This window comes from Oryx dammah, unplaced genomic scaffold (assembly GCF_014754425.2).
Source record: "Oryx dammah isolate SB20612 unplaced genomic scaffold, SCBI_Odam_1.1 HiC_scaffold_26, whole genome shotgun sequence".
Taxonomy (NCBI): Eukaryota; Metazoa; Chordata; class Mammalia; order Artiodactyla; family Bovidae; genus Oryx; species Oryx dammah.
The window spans coordinates 91,591,810-91,609,729 of record NW_024070210.1 but is presented as its reverse complement, the minus strand read 5'-3'; the positions used below and the strand labels follow the sequence as shown (position 1 = coordinate 91,609,729).

Below are 17,920 nucleotides of genomic sequence, written 5' to 3'. Positions count from 1 at the left end.
TCTCATTTCACAGATTCCTAGGATCAAAATTGTGAGACTCAAGTTTCCTTATCTATGAAGTAAGAAAAATGGCACTTAACCTTGTAAGCTAGCTTCGACAACTAAAGGAGTTATCACAACTCAGTTTAGTGCTTAACGCATAATAGATACCCAAAACCTACATACCTAATAGTGATGCAATCATAATTTGTTTAAGCATTCCCCCAACAATTCTCATTTGCAAATTTTCTCTAATATAAACAAAGCTTACTTAACACTCTTAGATCTATTTCTTCATCACAGGTTACCATACTTCCCCACGCCTGACACCCTAAAAATGAAATCACTAAATTGAAGAGTTTAGTTTATGAATATTTAATACATGATAAATACTGCCAAACTAACCTAAAAAAAAGTGGTACCAACTTGAAATCCCACAAACAGTAAATAAGAATACATATTTTTCTGTACCTTCCTTGTCAGGCATTAAAATTATTTAAGAATTTTGCAAGTCTTTTTCTATTTGAATGAATTTTTTAAAATTTCCCTATTACCAATGTTGTATATATTATTGTTATTGGCTTTCTGCATTTCATTTTCTGCAAATGGACTATTCTCAAACTTTCTCCCCCTTCATATTAGATTCTTTTATATTGAAATTTGCGAGAGTTCTTTATATATTCTGGTAACTAAACTTTCGTTTGCTAAAAATGCTGTAATACTTTCTCGCTCTCTCTCACCTGTTATAACATCAGTATTTTCTTCTTTTGTAGAGAAGCTTTAAAGTTTCAATGTCACTTTTTCTCTGTATCTTTCCGGATATTGTGTCTTGCTTGAATTTTGCTCGCTCCCCTCCCTCCACAAAGAGTATAAAATTATTTGTTTATATTATTTCTAAATACTTTTTATAGTTTCTATGATTAAATAATAAATCCATCTGGAATTTACTTTGGAGTAATCTGTGGGAAGAAGGTATCTTTATTTTTTTCCAGAAAACGGTCCATATACAATTGACATGAAATGTCACCCTAACTAATATGAAATGTCACCTTCATGATATACAAAATCTGTAAATTCTGTTTTGTTTCACTAACTCCTGTGCCAATAGCCAATTACAGTGAATAAAAATATTCTTGTGACCTTAAAGAATACTTTGAAGTTATTACTGAAAAAGGGCTTTTTTCATAAATTTTTTGTTTTGACTTTACTTGGACATCCTTTTATCCAGGTGAATTTTAGAAATTTGTCAAGGTCCTTGAAAAGGTTTACTAGAATTTAGCTCAGAATCACAGTGAATTTGAAGACCAACAAGTGGGAGAGTCTGATCTCCCATTTAGGAACACAGCAGATTTATTACTTTTATTTATATCATCTTTTTATGGCCTTCAGGAAAGTTTCAGGTTTTTAAAAAATTCCCACATAGGTATCATGTATTTCTTGTTAATTGATTATTCCTTTTGTTGTTCTTATAAACAGAATAATTTTACTCATAATGTTTTAAAATTGGTCATTCCTACTATATGGAAATGCTAATGATTTTCACATAATGATTCATACCATTGCCCTAAACTCATTGATTCTAAGACTTTGTGGGTTGGTAATTACATGTTGGATAGAAATGATAATCTTTTGTCTTTCCAGATTTATACCTCTGACTATTTTTACTTGTCTTTTTTATTTGCTAGAACTTCCATAAAAATCTGAAAGTGCTGAAAAAGAGGGTAAAACTTTGTTTTTCTGACTTAAAAGAGAAAGCTTCTGATATTTCATGTGGTGATAGGTAACTTGTATGTCTGATAATAAACACACACAAATATACATTTTATTTTTTTATTTTCAATTTTTCTGTGGCACCCTCTTTTAGGTGGGGTTTTTATAAATAGTATATGCTTAATTGTGTTTTTACAAGCTCAGTATATTTCCACTTGGAAATCAACTTATGGACCTGAATTCTGATAACTAGTATGTGTGGCCCCTTTCAGTCATCTTATTTTGTTTTGTATTTACCATGCTTTTTTCTTTTCCTGCTTTGTTAAACTGGTCAAGTTTTAAGCACTCCTTTTCATCTTTCCTTTCGTCATTTAGATGTTATAAGCATCATATTTTTGTTAATTTAGAGGTTAGCTTTAACATTTTAAACCATATTTAAACTTCTTTTTGCCATCAGTCAATTCTCTTGTGAAGCATGACAAGAACACCATCACTCCTCCTCATACTTGTTCATGTTGAGATTTTTTTGCCTTTTTTGTTTGTTTGGTTTTTTTTTTTTTTTTGAGATTTTTTTTTTGTTCCAGATCATTAGTTTATTTTTTACATTAGGTATGAACAATTATTTTTACATATCGATGGATTTTACGGGTAGAATTCTTTCTCTATTTTTTTATTCTATTTGTCTCTGTCACAGATTAAATTTTTTTTTTTTTTACTAACTGTATCTTTGAGTAATCCTTTCAAGAAAAGGTCGTTGGGGGGTAAACTGATGGAATCTTTGCTTTTCTCAAACATGTCCATTTGGCTTCCTCAAAATTTTCAAGGTTATGTCCTTTGCCTCTGGTCACCAGAACTGATGACGCTATTGAGGAGAAATCTGATTCCATTCACATTTTTGTTCATTTTTAGGTAAGCTGCTTTTCGTCTCTCTGAAAGATACTAAAGTGGTTTTCTCCTTATCGAAAATTCTACAAGAATGTGGCCTTTTTGCTAGTTGTTCACATTCATCCTGTTTGGCCTTTGATGGGGCCTTTCAATCTGAAGGCTTGTACATTTCATTTGCTTGGGAAAATTTTCTCCTCTAATTTCTGTGTTTCTTTTCTCCATTGTCTCTCTTCTTTCCTTCCAGACCTATTAGATGAATTGCTTCTTTTAACTTTTCTTTCATATTTTCCATCCCTGTCTTTTTGCCTTCTGTTCTACTTGATTTCACTCACGGAGACCCTCTTATAGAATACTAAATCAGACTTCAGCTGCATCCAGTCTATCATCCACCTACTGAATTCCTTTTGGAATTATGTCTTTAAATCCCTAAGAATAACTTTAAATTGTCTAATTACTCTTTCTCAAAGTAAGCAATAAATTCTTGCTTTATAGATAAAGTGTCCTCTGGAATCAGATAGTAGTTATAATTTTTAAAGATATCTTGTCTCCTTCTCAGATTGTCTGCTCCCTTCATGACTGGTTAGTCTTTGTTAGTCATTTTGAGCCTTCCCTTTCAAACTGATGCCTTTCTTGTAAAGTCTGGTCATCCTAAGCTGTCTGTCTGTATTTATAATGAAGGACTAGCTTTGATTAATGAACACAGCAAGTTCTGCATGTTAGCTATAAGATTTTAGATAAGTTTTCTTCCTATGCCTTAGTTTATTTATCTCTAAAATGGGATACTACTACTACTCACTTCATAGGAATGTTCTGAGAATTAAGTAAATTAACACACACAATGCCAAGTGTTTAGAATAGTGTGCAGCACGTAGCACTACTCCATACATGTGAGTGAGTGGTATTTCTATGGATCTCTTCCACCCTGCTGGGCTGGCTGGAGTTTTCTTAAGTGGGTGAGACATGACTGGTTACCTGGTCGTGAAGCTGGGAGGCAGGTAGGCAATGGCCTTATCTCTCTACCAACAGATGCAAGATTGGCTTTATCCTAGTGTAGATGACTTGACAATATCCTTCTCTTGGGTAGAACTGCATTTCATTTCATCTTTGACTATCCTGCTTCCTTCCTATAAACTCAACCCTTGCTGCTCTCGTAGGCCCCCACATTCTTACCAAAAGTCCTTCCCAGGCAAGTAGCTGTTCACTTTCTTTACAGGGGAATTCTTAGGTCTGATTAAATGTGTATTCTGCCTGCTGCTAGGGGAAGGGTTGGGGAACTGGGGTTTGGAAGTAGCTCTTTAATTCCCTAACACTGTCTCGCCCTCACTTTTCTTTTCACTTGTTCACTTTGTGTTTGAGATTCTGTCAGCTTTGTTCTTACCATTATAGTATTTTCTCCCATAAGCGCTCTGCTCCGTGGTTTTTATTTTCTCTGTTATTGTATATCTGCTCCCATTTGCTTTCTAACTGCCAATAATTCTTCACAATTTCTGGTCAGCTAATAGCACTCTTTCTCTTTTTAGTGCTCATTTTCTATTAAAGAATGTATTTTCTGACTTTTTAATGATTTGGGGCAAAAAGAAGGGTGGATGTTAGTGCTCAGTCCTCTAACTTGAGCCAAGCCATATAAGTTTTCATACTAGTTAATACATTAATATCCGCTGGTAACAAGGGTGAGACCTGTTTATGCACTGCATCTACTTTTAGAAAGACACATTTATGTATATTATACACATTTAATCAAGGACTTAATTTGATGACCATTTAAAATGCAAAGCCAAAGAAGAGACATTAATACTTACCAAGTATCCATATAACTATGCAGTTATATATAATAGCTTTATCTGTCTATATGTGCATCATATAACTATAACAATACAGAGAGTTAATCTAGAAGCTAAAGTAGGATCATTTCACTTTTGTTCCTTTTCTATAAGTAAACAGAAGTGTACCTGAAGGGCTCATAATCCAAGTTCTCAGTATTTCTGAAGGCTTCCTATCAAATATGCTCTTATTACCCACAATTTTATATACTGATTGGGATTACATATTTTGAAGGAAAAATTCAATATCAGCCATTCTTGCTTTCCCCTCCCTTTTTATTGAACTACCAACACTAATACAGCACATCACTAAGCAAAAAGTGCTATTTACTATGCAAAAGGCACAGTCAGTGATTGGCATCTAAGACCAATTGATCTACCCATTACCATTATCTCCCTACCTCCACTAGCACTACTATGAAGCTATTGATTTAAACACTGTCGATCGGTTTCCATTTTCTGATTTTGGGCAGGCCAATTAAGAAAGTGAGTAATTGTGATTACATTGCTTCAGGATCAATTACATTTGATGTAAGATAAAGTGTTCTTTTGGAATACACACAAAAATAATTTTTGATATAGTATGGTTATGTACTTAATACAAATCTACAATAAATAACTAATTCATACCTTCACAATAGAAAAACATATTAATGCAGATGCTTATAATATCTAAGGCTATTTTCTGTCTAAAACAAATTAATCATTTTCCTAAAATTAGTTTAAGAGAATCTGAGAAAAAATTATTCATATATACTTTCCAATGGAAATAGAAATCAAACATTATCTAAATATTTTTCCCTAAAGAGACTTAGTTAATTGTCAAAGACAAGATGTAAATCTTATCTAATGAACTAAACAGAAAATCTTTGTAGTGAAAAAATATTTTTAAAAGCCCTTCACTGCACAAATGTATGGCAAAAACCACTACAATACTGTAAAGTAATTAGCCTCCAATTAAAATAAATAATTTTTTTAAAAAAAGGTTTTTAATATAAACTGAAGAGAAAAAAGAATTTTTTTAGTTCTTAATTTTGCCCTAACTTAGTGCATAAGCTTTGTCATTGGGTTCACATTGTCGAAATCATTAAAATGAATATACCTCTGGTGTTGGAGGCAAATCTATTTAGAGTGATGTTACTCATAGTCTTGTGCTCAGTAATATTGATCTGTGTTGTTTGTCTAATAGAAAAATAATAAACAATTACTAGGCAATGTTGGGAAAAGTAATCAGTTTTTATATATCACTAATATAGCAGACCTCCCAAAACATAAAGGTGATAATCTGCATAAAATCAATGTGTTATGCTACATTGCTTATATTCATCATTGCAGGTTCTCAGCAATAAATGGTATAATATTAGGCCTGACTTACTAGTATTGAAAAGGTATATGAAAAAGAAAGATTCATTATACTTAACCTATAAACTTATTTAAAAGTGTCTGTATATTTCCTAATCTGGAGGTTTTTATCATAACAAATTCTGTTAGAAGCTACCTAAAATTTAGATAAATAAAATGTCTCAATTTTTCTCAGAATAAGAACAAAGGACTTCAAATCAAAATAACAAATTATATCTTAAATCAGAAAAATATAAAAGAAATGAGTTCAAAAGATAATTCTTAAAGACACACAAATACAGCTAGTTTGCTAACAGTTTCTGGATTTCATCAGAAGTGTATAAAACATTATATAAAACAATAACAATGAAAAATCTCAATCCTAGAAAAGCTCTTTAAAATAGTATTCACCTATGAAACCTTTGCCAACTGATAAATGTTCTCTTTTGAATTTCATCAAAAAGCAGTTTGTAAATTAAAGTGAAAAGGGAAAAATGTATTGGTTTTTGGTACTGACAGAATCAGTAATCCTCCACTTTAGGGGCTTAAGATACCATATAAAATGTTTCAAAAGGTATCTTCCCTGGGCTAGCCAACAATATTATGAAATTTAATTTCTCCTGAGTTCTCCTCATGAATTTTCTCATAAATTTTACAAAAGCATAAAGATAAGGAAAAAAAAAAAGAAAAGAAAAATATTTAGCAGGCTCTAGCAAACTGACTATGTGGATCACTATAAACTGGAAAATTCTTAAAGACATGGGAATACTAGACCACCTGATCTGCCTCTTGAGAAACCTGTATGCAGGTCAGGAAGCAACAGTTAGAACTGGACATGGAACAACAGACTGGTTCCAAATAGGAAAAGAAGTACGTCAAGGCTGTATACTGTTACCCTGCTTATTTAACTTATATGTGGAGTACATCATGAGAATCGCTGGGCTGGATGAAGCACAAGCTGGAATCAAGATTGCCGGGAGAAATATCAATAACCTCAGATATGCAGATGACACCACCCTTATGGCAGAAAGTGAAGAGGAACTAAAAAGCCTCCTGATGAAAGTGAAAGAGGAGAGCGAAAAAGTTGGCTTAAAGTTCAACATTCAGAAAATGAAGACCATGGCATTTGGTACCATCACTTCATGGGCAATAGATGGGGAAATAGTGTCAGACTTTATTTTTTGGGGCTCCAAAATCACTGCAGATGGTGACTGCAGCCATGAAATTAAAAGACGCTTCTCCTTGGAAGAAAAGTTATGACCAACCTGGATAGCATATTCAAAAGCAGAGACACTACTTTGCCAACTAAGGTCCGTCTAGTCAAGGCTATGGTTTTTCCAGTAGTCATGTATGGGTGTGAGAGTTGGACTGTGAAGAAAGCTGAGTGCCGAAGAATTGATGCTTTTGAACTGTGGTATTGGAGAAGACTCTTGAGGGTCCCTTGGACTGCAAGGAGATCCAACCAGTCCACTCTAAAGGAGATCAGTCCTGGGTGTTCACTGGAAGGAATGATGCTGAAGCTGAAACTCCAGTACTTTGGCCACCTCATGCAAAGAGTTGACTCATTGGAAAAGACCCTGATGCTGGGAAGGATTCGGGGCAGGAGGAGAAGGGGAAGACAGAGGATGAGATGGCTGGATGGCATCACGGACTCGATGGACATGAGTTTGGATAGGCGCTGGGAGTTGGGTGATGGACAGGGAGGCCTGGTGTGCTGCTTCATGGGGTCACAAAGAGTTGGACACGACTGAGCGACTGAACTGAACTGAACTGATGTTGAAGCTGAAACTCCAATATTTTGGCCACTTGATGCAAAGAGCTGACTCATCTGAAAAGACCCTGATGCTGGGAAAGATTGAAGGCAGGAGGAGTAGGGGAAGACAGAGGATGAGATGGTTGGATGGCATCACCAACACAATGGACATGGGTTTGGGTGGACTCTGGGAGTTGGTGATGGACAGGGAGGCCTGGCGTGCTGTGGTTCATGGGGTCGCAAAGAGTCAGACACAACTGAGTGACTGCACTGAACTGAACTGAATAAACTGAAGTTTAACTATGTATGGAAGAAAGAAAAGTGTTAGTCGTTCAGTCGTGTCTGACTCTGCGACGCCATGGCCTGTGGCCCATCAGTGGACTGCAGTTCATACAGCAGACTGTAATGGCTATCTGTGTAACAAATACTAAAAATACATATATCACATGTAATACGTGCAACTATTTCACAGCAGTCTAAATACTGCCAAAGAAAAACACGATTGTGTAAATATTTTCTCTCATAGAAAAAGCTTTTGAAAGTCTTGATTTTGATCTGCTATTGTTTATAGTAACAAGAAACACAGAACAACTGAACTTACCACAACTGGAAACTGGCAGTCTGAGTGGAATCACAAAAGTCAATACCCATTGAAACAGTAATGGATCCCGCAGGCTCAAGAGATTCTAGGAAATAAGATAATTTAGACATGAAAACACAGAGGAAGTGAAAAAGAGGGAAACTAAACACTGAAAACATATGTAATATTTGTGGTTTGGTTAAAATAGTCAAATTTAATGATAATTTGTAAGAATAATTTGAAACTAACGGTATTAAAACAAATTATAAAGTAATTTCACCTCAAGGCTTTCTTTTTCACAACTTAATTCTGCACATAACTACAATGAACATATTACATCTATTTGTTTCAGAAATAGAGCTCATCCTGAGAAATTCCATGTTTTACAATTGTGTCTTGATAGGAACTGAAGGTGAGAAGGAAATAAATGTTTTCCCGTTTCGAACATCTGTACCAGACTCTGGGTTTTATAAGAGATTATGTACTTAAAACTATGAAATATTTAGTCTAGATATGAAAAATACATTTTCAGCAATGTCCTAAATTTTCACAGGGGAAAAAGTCCAAAATTTAAAGCATGCAAATTAAAGCAAAGTTGGAAGAAGAAATTAACTTGTCCTCAGGTATTACTGAAGATAACTGGCATTATATGAACCAAAACAGTAAGTCTAATTGTATTATTTGAAGAATTACTCAAAGAAAATTTAGTAGCAGATTATGTTATCTTGAAAAAACAAATTATAAACTGACATTTTGTAGATGTGTAATTTCTGAACCTTCACCTATCAACTAATCAAGTGTGGGAAATAACTGCTTCAATATACAGTACTGGTTGATAATAATAAAACTCAAGATAAACAATAACACGATTTTACACTGCTTATGGCTCCAGAGTCAAACAGTAACGCTATACATTAGAATAGTAAGGGATCTTAAACATATACCTATTTAGTATAAATATTTGTATATATTCTATATTTAAATAGAAACCATTCGCTTTTGACTTCTACTTTGTTTAAAGTCTCCAGTATAACTGTGGTTGTATTGTTAGCTGCATTACTGGATGTAACTATATTTTAGCAATCACACAATGGTCCAATAGACTGTGATTATCCTAGGGCTTGTGATAGGTATAATTTCCCATTTAATGCTAATCATTACAGAAATCATGGTACAGGTAGGACAAAATAATTCAATAAGCTTAAAATATTAAGAAGTATTTTTATATCTAAAAGCCTAAATGAAGATTAAGCACTATAAGAAGGTATTTGAGGCTGACTTTTAAAGTGCTATTGGTGTGCTGATTCTAGTTGGAATTCCATTTATTTGTAAACCTAACATTTACCAGGAGGGTATGTAAGTACCCCAGAAGCCTTGCTACTTAATCTTTGACAAACAGGCTTTACTGTAAATACTACAATGATAGTTTTCTTGCATTTCTCCTAAAGCCTAAACCTTATCAGTTCACAGCTGTCAGTCACACTGTTCAGTGCTCTTCTTCACTGAATCCTTGATGCTTTCTTCTGTGCCACAGATATACTGGGGTTTGGTCTTGTTTGTACCTGACATCACATTGGTAGCAAATGCTGTCATCTCCAAAAAACGATGGCACTCGGGACTACATCTTTCTATATCATGTATCCTCACATCTCATTTGACCAAGTGACAGTTCTTAGGATGCCTTGATGATGTCACTGTCTGACACAGTTTCATAACACCCTCAGTCTTAAGATAATTAACTGCGAGCTGAGTGCCATACTGATTCTGGAGGCTAGTTCATGATCAATGGTATGTTTTATTATATAAAAGCTTCAGCAGCAGAGGGGCTTCCCTGGTGGTTCAGATGGTAAAGCATGTGCCTGCAATGCGGGAGACCCAGTTCGATCCCTGGGTCGGGAAGATCCCCTGGAGAAGGAAATGGCAACCTACTCCGGTACTCTTACCTGCAAAATTCCATGGACTGAGGAGCCTGGTAGGCTATAGTCCATGTGGTCAAAAACAGTCAGACATGACTGAGCGGACATGAATTCGGACACTTTAACTTTCAAGAGCAAAGTGATCAGCATAAAATTATTCATATAACAGATTTTTATAATATTTGAAGCCTACTATAATACACTGGAAAAGTTTATTCAGGCAGGGGTCTACAGTTGAATACTGGTTCTGAATCATCACAATAGACATGAGAGGGTTATGCAGAAATGGCTGAAAAACACTGGTTCTATTATACCACTATATTAATAATGAAAAATGAAATCACACAGGATGCTGTCTACTATGACGGGGCAGTTGTGTAGTAACTAGTGAAATCTTAGCTGAACTCAAACTTGTCAAGTGTTAACATAGAGTTGCTGAATATAGTGCAGAGAGCCTAAGGCTACTCTTTTGGGGGTGTGTGTGTGTGTGTGTGTGTGTTTTAAATTTCCTGTGTACATGTACCTGATCTTTGTGGGAAAATGGCACTTTATTCCTATCACTCTTGCAAGGAATCCAGTTTCATGCTAAAGGAAGGGCAAAATCCTGACAAAAAAGTTTTCTCATATTACAGAGAAAAAGAGAACAGACTGGTGACAAATAAGAAAGTCACTGACTCCTTAACATACGTATATGTGCTTATTAAAGAACACAAGTATCTTCCTTTATTTCACAAAAATATGAAAATGCAGTATTTCGTTGCACCCTTAGGATGTTTCTGGAGGACTAATTAAAATATATCATACTCTGAGCTCTACTGTTATCTACTGCCTGGGAATCTATACTGCATGGGAAAGAGCTCTGTATCTTGAGGGTATCCAGTAAATGCCAACAAAATGAATGAAACCCTACGGTCAGGAAATCTGCCTAAGAAAAGAAAGCCTATTACTAGTACGGAGGCAATGATATATATTCATATTTTATTTTGATATGAAGGCCATACTCTGAAATTTATTATATTTATTTCTTCTGTTCTACATAGGCCAACAAAAGGTCAACTCATCAACTCATTATGCCAGCTCAAAGAAACGTTAATACTGTTCTACTGTTTTAACCTTTGGATAACATTTTCAACCTTCAGACAATGCATATATCAGTTGCTTGATGCTTCTTAAAGTAACTTTTTAACTAGATTAAAAAAAAGCTGGATTGCAAGCAATAAAAAAAGAACACAAATTGGGATATTCTTAATTCCTTGGCAATATGTTAACCACAAAATAAATAAGAATCAGCACACTGTATTCTTTAAATGGTGTCTTAATTACCAAATTATTTTTTTTAAAGGATATTAAGTGGGTTCTGAAATCAATTTACTTTAACTCTACTTCTCTCTACTTTGGCTGCTACCAAATTTCATCTAAATATTAGGAACTTTTTATATCTTTGTGGAAAAAATATAACACAAAGGATGATTTTTTTACTGAATGTCTCATTAAAATGACAGAGGAGAGAATTCAACAATGTCAAAGAGCTCACTCAGGCAAAGATGGAGAAAGACAGAATAACTATATGATAGGAAATAATGAGTAAAGAAGGTACAGTTACCTGGTCAAAAGGCTTTGCTCACCTCAAGTATCATAAAAAAGGAACTATGTAGACCTGATTGTAACACTTCAAGGATTCAATGACAGAAACCTTATACCACTTTTAATTAAGGTCTTTTCTGAAGCTTCTTTCAACTAAACTGTAGGACTGCCTCCACTCACACAAAATCAAAATAGAGCTAAACATTCTAACTACTGTACCATTTAAAAAATTCAAAGTAAGCCATACAACTGTTACACTTAATGCTAAGAAGGTGTATCTCCTGTAGCAGCTGGGGAGACAGTATGATGTACCGGGCCCGGAGGCAGCCTGGAAGGCGCATGGTGCACAGCAGGGGCAGCCTACTCGGTGTCAGCTGGTTGTGCAGCAGGTGGGGATAAAGCACGGGCACCGCCATACTCTTGTGCTCTATCCATGAACAGCGAGATTTCTGGGTTTGTCCTTTAGTGTGAAAAGATGCTGATTTTTAAATGGTGGCAACAGATTAAAACACATGATGTGTGAAAATACCAGTGGGCGTTTCTGCCTTCAGAAACATAATGTGGGCTTTCTGCCTTCAGAAAGAGGAAGACAGAATTGGTATACATCCTCTCAGCCTTTGCTCCCTTTACATTTCAATCTACAGAACGTGAAGGAAAATGGGGAAGAAAAGATGCAGGAGGTACTATAACCAAAAGGCAAAGTAAAACCATGCAGGGAAGGAAGCTGACCAGGAAAAGAGGTGGGGGTAGGTGATGCAGGTAGGAAAAATGCAAAGCAATTTTGATTCTCCAGAACCATTCTTTCATCAGTACTGGTTATCACCATTGATGGCACCTGATTTGCTAAGGGCAAAGAAATATATTTATCTTATACGATAAATTTGGTTTAAAAAGGAAAAACTAATGTTGGGTTGGCCAAAAAGTTCGTTCAGGTTCTACCATGCCATGGTAATGAAAAACCCAAATGAACTTTTTGGCCAACCCAATATAAACCGAGTTTGGTAAAAATCATTAAAATAATATGTATTCTACTTTATTTTAAAAATAAACATTTATCAAATATAGTTAAAGCAATAAATGAGAATTAATATTTACCTATTGGATTAAAAACATGCATTTGCATGCCCATAGGAAGCTTTTTTCCCCCTACGTGGATATTTTCTATCTTCTGATCAGTGGTATTATTCAGTGTTATTTGCACAGAGACCATCTTATCACCAAAAATGCAAGGCTGTCTTGGAAAGAAGTAATGGGCAGCGAGTCCTTTCCCACTCATTCGATGAAGCAGCACATGAGTTTTCCCTGGTACAAAGACAGGAGTACTGACCTATTGCACAGTGGAAAAAGAAAAAAAAAAAGTGAATTAGTGAATATAATTACTAATTCTTAGAAAATATGTAAAAATTCATAACATTTAACTCCTATTTTCCCTAAAGTATTAAATAAATCACAATAAGATACAATAGTAGGGTATCGCATAGATAGATATGAAGTCAGAAATTATAAAAATTCTTCTGTACTCTCCAGGCATATATTAAAATATTTTGATAATCTACATCTAAAAAAGAAGAGAATAATTGCAGTTATATAAATATATATATCTTTCAGAGTTTATAAACTTTATTTTCTTCCTAGGTATATTTTGGACATTTTGCCAATTTTCTTTTTATTTTTAATAATTTATCTTTTGACTTCTTTGGGCTTTCAAACTATAAGATATAAGGCAGAACTTATATCTGCCTATAAGTTCATTATAGGCAGATTATAATATGTTTCATTATAGTAGATACTTACACTTTCATTTCCAATCTTGAGTCCTTTAACTTTTTTCATCTTGAATTTCTTTCACTGTAAACTAAAGACTATAACTTCCTTTTTAAGTGGTTCTTCCTTTGCTTTAATGATTCAAAGATTTCCCCTGCCTCAAGATCAGGTTAACTATTCATTTACATTTTCTTCCAGAGCTCTTATGGTTCCAATTTTTCAGTTTATGAGGAACTAATTTAGGTAGAGAGTCCCTTGGACTGCAAGGAGATCCAACCAGTCCATTCTAGAGCAGATCAGTCCTGGGTGTTCTTTGGAAGGACTGATGCTAAAGCTGAAACTCCAATACTTTGGTCACCTCATACGAACAGTTGACTCATTGGAAAAGACTCTGATGCTGGGAGGGATTGGGGGCAGGAGGAGAAGGGGATGACAGAGGATGACATGGCTGGATGGCATCACCGACTTGATGGACATGAGTTTGGATGAACATGGAGTTGGTGATGGACAGGGAGGCCTGGCGTGCTGTGATTCATGGGGTCACAAAGAGTCAGACATGACTGAGCGACTGAACTGAACTTAACTGAATTTAGGTATATTTACTCTATATTTAATCATTTTCCTCCAAATACTTAACATCTGTACATGATTCAATGATTAGCTTTTCCTCAATTATCTGTAAATGCAAACATTCTAATTATTTAGTTGGAGACATTTTTGAACTTTGATAGAACTGCTAAATCAGTACCACACTGTTTCATTTCTTAAAGCCCCACAATATGATTCAGTTGTTTGACAAAACAAAATGTCCTTATTCCTCCACCCACCCCGCCCCCCTGCCAATATTTTCTTGGCTAATCACCTGTTTTTGTTTCCACTGAACTTTAGACTCTTTGAGCTAAATTCAATTGTGACTGGAATCAATGGCAGTATATTAAGTAAAAATAACCCCATCTATTCTAAAATCATAAGGTGGCTGTCTTTCCTTTCAAAGTACTGCATGTGACTTGACATAGGAAGGCTTTAAAAACAAACAATTTGTAATTAAACAGGCCCAGTCAAGATCTGTTCCTAACAAGTGTACTCTCTCAAACTAGATTTCCTATTATAATTTAACCTGTTCAACAGGTTCACCATGCCACTGATATCTGATATATAAAAAGCTTAATAATAATACTAATCATTTAAAATGAATCAACAAAAATCTAAGAGTTAAATAGAAAAGCAGAAGAGAAGCAGGAATCTGGAGCTATAAGCAGCCAAGAATTAGCACTCTTCATATAAGGTTCTTTGAAGGCAGGCCTTATGTCATTTAAGAGCTATCAACTTGTCTGAGTTGGTTTATTGAATTCTCTCAATCTAGTTCTAGGACACATGGTCCACTTTGTCTCAAAATTCTGCACCTTTTATTATGATAGTTAAAATGATGCTAAAGCAGTGTGCAGCAATGGAATAAAAACAGTGTAATTGTCTTCACTCATTCTTTCCACACTCAGCCAAATTCAAGAAGCACTCTTTAATGAAGTTAGCATTTAAAAAGGTCCTCTGTAACAATCCTCCAAGCTTATCTATGATAATGCAAAAAGCCTACGTTTTCTTTCACAGTAAATAGCTCCTAAATGGCATTTAGAGGGTAATAATACAGCTCTTTTTTTTTAACTATAGAGATGGACTAAATGAGAATGACTATTTTTTTCTAACCTATTTTCTAAGTTCATACAAGTCACATTTAGTGAATCTCCTCTAATATCTTAACTACACAGATGATATTTTCTTCAAGAAAACCAGTAGGTTCCACAAATCCTTTGCCAATTTCCACATGTAGTACAATTAATCCTGACAAGAAAACAAGGCTTTAGTTCAACGTTTTGTATATCAGACTAGTTACCGACACTCCAGAAGCACACATATGGTCTGCGGGTGCTTACATTCCAAGATGGCTTTTCTGACTTTACAACTGATAAATAATGATTATTTTCCTAAATGTTAAAACAACAGTAAAAGGTCAATTAATTAGAGAATGACCTAGGCTGTGGCTGTGAAAATGAGGATTTAAGTTTAAGGATACTTGAAAAATCTGAACCAAACAGACCATCTTTGGCCCACAAGCCAAATATGACCTGCTGCCGGTCTCGTTAAGTTTTATTGGAACATAGACATTTGCATTCTTTGACATACTGTGGATGGTTGCTCTTCTGCTCTACGGTGGAAGAGCTGAGTACTTCCAACACCTAACAGATTTACCATCCGGACCCATTACAGAAAAAGTTGGCTGACCCCTGACCTAAGGGCACAATGTCACATCCTTCTTTCTCCAGTTGTTGAGGAATAGTTCTCCATATTCTCTCACAGTTCTGCGCAGCTTCTAAGGAAAGGCATTAACAAACAGCTTTGCTCCTGAAAATCTTTTCCAGGACGTATAGCAAACAGTCTTTGGAAACGGTTCAGTGCCTCCCCTCTGGCGCAAAGGTTGAACAGATTTACCAAAAGACCCTTATAAAAGGTTGGGATCTTTTATGCTAAAAATCTTCTTCTCTAAAGCAACACACCGCATGTGCAGTCATATCTAGCATTCATTGTGTCACCCTGTGAAAACTGGGGAAGTGGCAAGAACGATGTTCCCCTGGCTACTGCTACTGAGTAATAAATTGTCCTCTGCCTTTGACACAGGAGTCTGCGTCTTCTATCAGTAGCCATGAAATTGTCTCAGGCTAATTTGTTAACCTGAAAGTGAGGCAACATCTCATACCCTTCACAGTTCTTTGATATCTATTCATTTCTTTATTTTTTGGTCACTCAACAATTCCCAGATCCACTTACTCTAAACAGCTAAATTAACACTGAGTAGGACTATCATGTACAGCTGTAACTGCCCGAGACTGGAATATGAGCTAAACACCTAGCTTACACTTAAGGGCACCTTTACAGAATGTTCACAATGGTACCGCCTGGGCTAGCACACTTCGCTACTGAGAAGCCTACTTTACATAGTAGAAGCTACTTTTTTCTTTTCACTTTCCTTTGTAAAAGTTGATTTTATAACCTGGATAATTATTTCTATGGGTTTCTGATGTCTTATAATGTCTTCTGATGGCTGACAACGAAGTATCAAGGAAGTTTTATGACAGACACTGAGGAATCAGAATTCAGTGTTTCAGGATTGCTTTTATCTGGTTGAAGACTAAAGGCTAGTCTTTCAAAGGTGCTTTCTCCCCAGTGCTCCACCTATAGAGGTCATGTCTGGGACTGCCTAACACATCTGACCATCTTCTAAGAATGTTGCCATTCAGTTCCTAATGCAGCTGGCATGTTCTCATGACAACCCATGATCTGACCACATTAAGGAATGGCTCAGGAATGGACGCCTGGCCCAATGAGTACCTTTTCTAGGATTTTTGGATTTGGCACTTGGGAAGTAGAGTCAATCTCTCTCAAGTGGCTAAAAGTCTGAGATTTAAAACTCTAATGTCTGTGGCCACATTTCCTGCCATATTGCTCAGCAAGAAATAAAACAAAGCACAGATGAGACAGAGAGCCCGGCTGCTATCTTTGGTTTGGATGGTTCTTAAAGCTGACATATTCCTACCATTTCTGAAGCGTGGCTTTCTGTAAAATACTCTAGGAAGTGGAACCCTCTGCTCCTTTTCCTTGGTTTAAACCAGTTCAAATTCAGTTTCTGTCATTTAACCCTCCCAACTCAACTACTAATCAGGATTAGTCAGATTTCAGGATGCTAACTGGGGGACTGGGGAATAAAATTATAATGGGAGAATGTACTTTCTCATTCTTTCCCCTAAAGCCCTGGTAGAGATGTTATGGCGAAACTCATGCATGGAATCTGATTAGGTTCAAGCATATGAATCTACCAATTCTGTAGATCAAAGAGTTGAATTAGAGCAAAAGAAACAAAAGCAAAAACAAACAAATGGGACTACGTTAAACTTAACAGTTTTGCACAGCAAAGGAACTGCTGACAAAATGAAAAGATAATCTACTGGACGGGAGAAAATATTTGTGAATGATATGACCGATAAGGAGTTAATACCCAAAATACATAAACAGCTCATACAATTCAACATCAAAAAAACAAACCACCCAATTAAAAAATGGGCAGAAGATCTGAATAAACATTTCTTCAAAGACAACACACAGATGTCCAGCTGGCACATGAAAAGATACTCAACATCTTTAATTATAAGAGAAATGCTAATTAAAACCACAATGAGATATCACTTCACAGCTATCAGAATACACACCACGTCTTCTCTATCCATTCATCTACTGATGGACATTTTGGCTGCTTCCAGACCTTGACTATTGTAAGTATGTTGCTATGAACACTGAAGTGCATGCAGTTTTTCAAATTAGTGTTTTCTTTTTGGGGGATGTGTACCCAGGAGTGGAATGTAATATGGCAGTTCTATTTTTCGCTTTTGAGAAACCTCCATGTTATTTTTCACCAATTTACACTCCTACCAATAATGTAGGTGGGTTCCCCTTTCTCCACATCCTCACCAACAATTGTTGTGTTACAATTTACATTGGTGGAATATAATATGGAAGTTTCTCAAAAAACTAAAAATAGAAC

At 35.5% G+C, this 17,920-nt stretch overlaps 1 protein-coding gene across 1 annotated transcript in view; it reads right to left on the bottom strand.

Moving 5' to 3' along the window:
• The window catches only part of AP3B1 (adaptor related protein complex 3 subunit beta 1), a 236,592-nt gene that overhangs the window by 24,442 nt on the left and 194,230 nt on the right, over positions 1-17,920 (bottom strand). The window contains exons 23-24 of the mRNA XM_040225914.1: positions 12,664-12,895; positions 8,090-8,174 (exon numbers count right to left, since the gene is read on the bottom strand). Of these exons, the coding sequence (XP_040081848.1) occupies positions 8,090-8,174; positions 12,664-12,895 (317 nt within the window). The remainder of the gene's footprint in view (positions 1-8,089; positions 8,175-12,663; positions 12,896-17,920) is intronic.